We start from the raw sequence: 3,458 nt of genomic DNA, 5'->3' as shown, positions 1-3,458 counted from the left end.
CTTATCATGATGATATTCAACTACCTGCAGCATATGCGGTTATGATGAACAGCTCTCATCAACATTGATTCCACTAGGCCTTAGCATTCAGTTAACTGTTCGATTTCGGTTAATTCGGATCTGGTAATATAATAACCATTTGGTTATCCTAATAATTTTGGTTAGGATTGGTTTGGTTTGGATATTTGAATATATAACCGTAACTAACCAAAATATTATCAAATTTAGTGTGGTTCGGGGTTTTATCCCAAATATAAAAAATTAACCAAATTTTTAACCTAAAATATACAAATATATATATATATATATATATATATATATTAAAATGTGATTCTATTTTGCAAAAGAATAATTCAATTTGAGAAATATATCTAACAACATTTGGATATGTTGACTATTTAAAGTATTTTCTTTGTCTTTTTGAATCTAAAAGATAATTAATATTTTTGTGTTTATAATTACAGTTTTAGGTATTAGATATGTTTACACAAAAAATGTATTAGATCTATTATTTTTGGGTATCTTCTAGGTTTTGAATATTATCGGTTTCGTTTTGGTTAGTTTGGATAGACAAATTTACTAACCATTCAATTATTTTATAAACTTCGATTTGGATACCGTTAGAATGTTATTCAGTTCGGTTCGGTCAGTTATTTAGTTAGCTGTTTTTTGTCTAGTTGAGATTCCACGGCGCAACTCTCTTAGCAATACTAAAGAGTAAAGATTACAGACAAATTTTAAATATATGACATTCCTATGATGAACATGCATTTTCTGTAACACGAACGGGTTTGCATGTTAGACATCTTTATGATTAGGATCGTAATTCTGTAAATATTTAAGGGAAATTATTTTATGCGAGATATGATGAAAATATATTATTTATTGATCATGCAAATTTGGTGGGATGTTTCAAATCACGAACCATTAGAGAAAGATTAAGTGTTATCGTGTAACAATATCATGTAATAATTGTAATAAACCCACAAAATAAACTGTCATCGAATACAATACGTGCTATTATGAAAATCGTGTTAATAAAAATATAACAAGATATATTTTTATATTGCATAAGTATTCTCATAATGTATACTGATATTTAAATTATATACAAATGCTGATTTAGCTTCATTTTTCTTAAAATTTTAAATTTATATCCATTTAAAAAAATTAGAATTTTTATCCATTTTTAAAATTTAGAATAATAAACATAAATCTGTCTAAGTTAATTGTCTTTTGAAGGTAACGCGTTTTATCATCTAGTAAATGGATATCTATACTTACACGCATCAAAATTTCATAAAATCAAAATCATACGTTGTATATATATCGAGCTGAATGATTCATGAAAATTAGAAGATCATGAAATATCATAATATTAAAAGTTTCAATTACTTTCGCTGAATGCTTTAATGAAGAATCTGGATTCGAAGAAGAAGAAAATATATATTCAATAAATTAAATGTAGAAACTCTTCAGTTTTTTGTTGTTGATTATCTGTCAGATTCTCTAAACACAAATGATAAATCAATTTGAAGATAACATACCCAAAATTGTCAAAAAAAAAAAAAAAAAAAAGATAACGTACTCTCTTTTTTTTTTTTGGTAAAAAAAAAAAGATAACATACTCAAAACGTAAGAATCTCATATTTATTACTATTCAATTACCACCATCTCATTAACCTTATAAATATCAACTCATTATTTTGTCAAAAGTAAAAACCTCACCATTCACTGAAACTACCAATCAAGAAAATGGCCTCCCTATTCTCTTCAGTTCTCTTGTCTCTTTGTTTACTCTGCTCACCTTTTCTCTCAAACGCTAACGCCAAACCAAAACTAGGCTTCACGGCCGATCTGATCCACCGCGATTCTCCTAAATCGCCTTTCTATAACCCAGCGGAAACCCCTTCCCAGCGGTTGAGAAACGCTATCCACCGATCTGTTAACCGCGTTTTTCATTTCACTGAGGATGTATCACTTAACTCACCACAAACTGAGATCACCTCAAATGGCGGTGAATATCTCATGAATGTATCCCTTGGGACACCTCCTTTTCCGATCATGGCCATCGCTGACACCGGAAGTGATCTCCTCTGGACGCAGTGCAAACCTTGTGATGATTGTTACACTCAAGACGATCCTCTCTTTGACCCTACAGCGTCGTCCACATACAAAGACGTTGCTTGCTCCTCAAGCCAATGTAGTGCTCTTGAAAATCAAGCCTCCTGTTCCACAGATGGCAGCACTTGCTCTTACTCCATGTCTTACGGGGATCATTCATACACAAAGGGTAACGTTGCCGCAGACACCTTAACGTTAGGCTCCACCGATAACCGCCCCGTGCAGCTTAAGAATGTAATCATCGGCTGTGGTCACAACAACGCTGGAACGTTTAACGAAAAGGGCTCTGGAATCATCGGACTTGGTGGTGGTGCGGTTTCGCTCGTTACTCAACTCGGTGACTCGATCAACGGTAAATTCTCATACTGCTTGGTCCCTTTCTCTTCTGAAACTGATAAAACGAGCAAGATCAACTTCGGAACCAATGCCGACGTCTCGGGAACCGGAGTTGTTTCAACTCCTTTGATCACCAAGTCTCCAGAGACCTTCTATTACCTAACCCTAGAAGCCATTAGCGTGGGAAGCAAGAAACTTCCATTCCAAGGCTCAGACTCTGGACGCGGCGAGGGAAACATCATTATCGATTCCGGCACAACTATGACGTTGTTACCCACCGAATTTTACAAGGAGCTCGAGGATGCGGTTGCGTCCTCAATCGATGCTGAGAGGCAGAAGGATCCACAGGGAGGTTTAAGTCTGTGTTACAGCGCAACCTCTGATCTGAAAGTGCCAGTCATTACTATGCATTTTGATGGAGCAGATGTGAAGCTAGACTCCTCCAATATATTTGTACAAATCTCGCAGGATTTGGTTTGCTTTGCCTTCCGTGCGAGCCCGAGCTTATCCATATACGGGAACTTGTCGCAGATGAACTTTCTTGTTGGTTACGACACTGTTTCTAAGAAGGTCTCATTTATGCCAACGGATTGTGCAAAGATGTAGGTGGTTGAGCTCAGCGTGCGGCTAATTTCTTCTTTCAATTTTATGTTTTTAATTATAATAATGGCTGACTTTATTTTAGCCTTAAGTAGCTCTTTGATTTTGAACTTTTTTTTTTAATTCGCATGTAGTAAAGGTCTCTGTTTAAGGGGCAATTAAAAAAAAAACCTTTAAAGGTTAATCAAGTCTGCTGCTGCTGATGTTTGGTCTTTCTTTGATTTTTTTTTTTTTTTTTTAAATTACAGTTTATAACCATAAATCTTATTTCCAGAAAATATGCCCTTATCCATCTCAATTAACCTCTTTAAGATATAAATTATATATGACGGTAACCAATCTAAGAAGACAAAATCATTAGTTTTAATAAAAATTATTTTTTTTTCTTATGACCGAAG

At 34.2% G+C, this 3,458-nt stretch overlaps 1 protein-coding gene across 1 annotated transcript; it reads left to right on the top strand.

The window, feature by feature from the left end:
- On the top strand, positions 1,725–3,244 carry LOC104719219 (aspartic proteinase CDR1-like). Its single transcript, XM_010437081.2, has one exon. The coding sequence runs from the start codon at positions 1,756–1,758 to the stop codon at positions 3,064–3,066; it is 1,311 nt and encodes a 436-aa protein (XP_010435383.1). The 5' UTR covers positions 1,725–1,755; the 3' UTR covers positions 3,067–3,244.

The sequence above is a fragment of the Camelina sativa genome, chromosome 10 (assembly GCF_000633955.1).
Source record: "Camelina sativa cultivar DH55 chromosome 10, Cs, whole genome shotgun sequence".
NCBI lineage: Eukaryota > Viridiplantae > Streptophyta > Magnoliopsida > Brassicales > Brassicaceae > Camelina > Camelina sativa.
The sequence above is the reverse complement of the archived record's forward strand: the minus strand, read 5'-3'. Positions and strand labels throughout refer to the sequence as shown.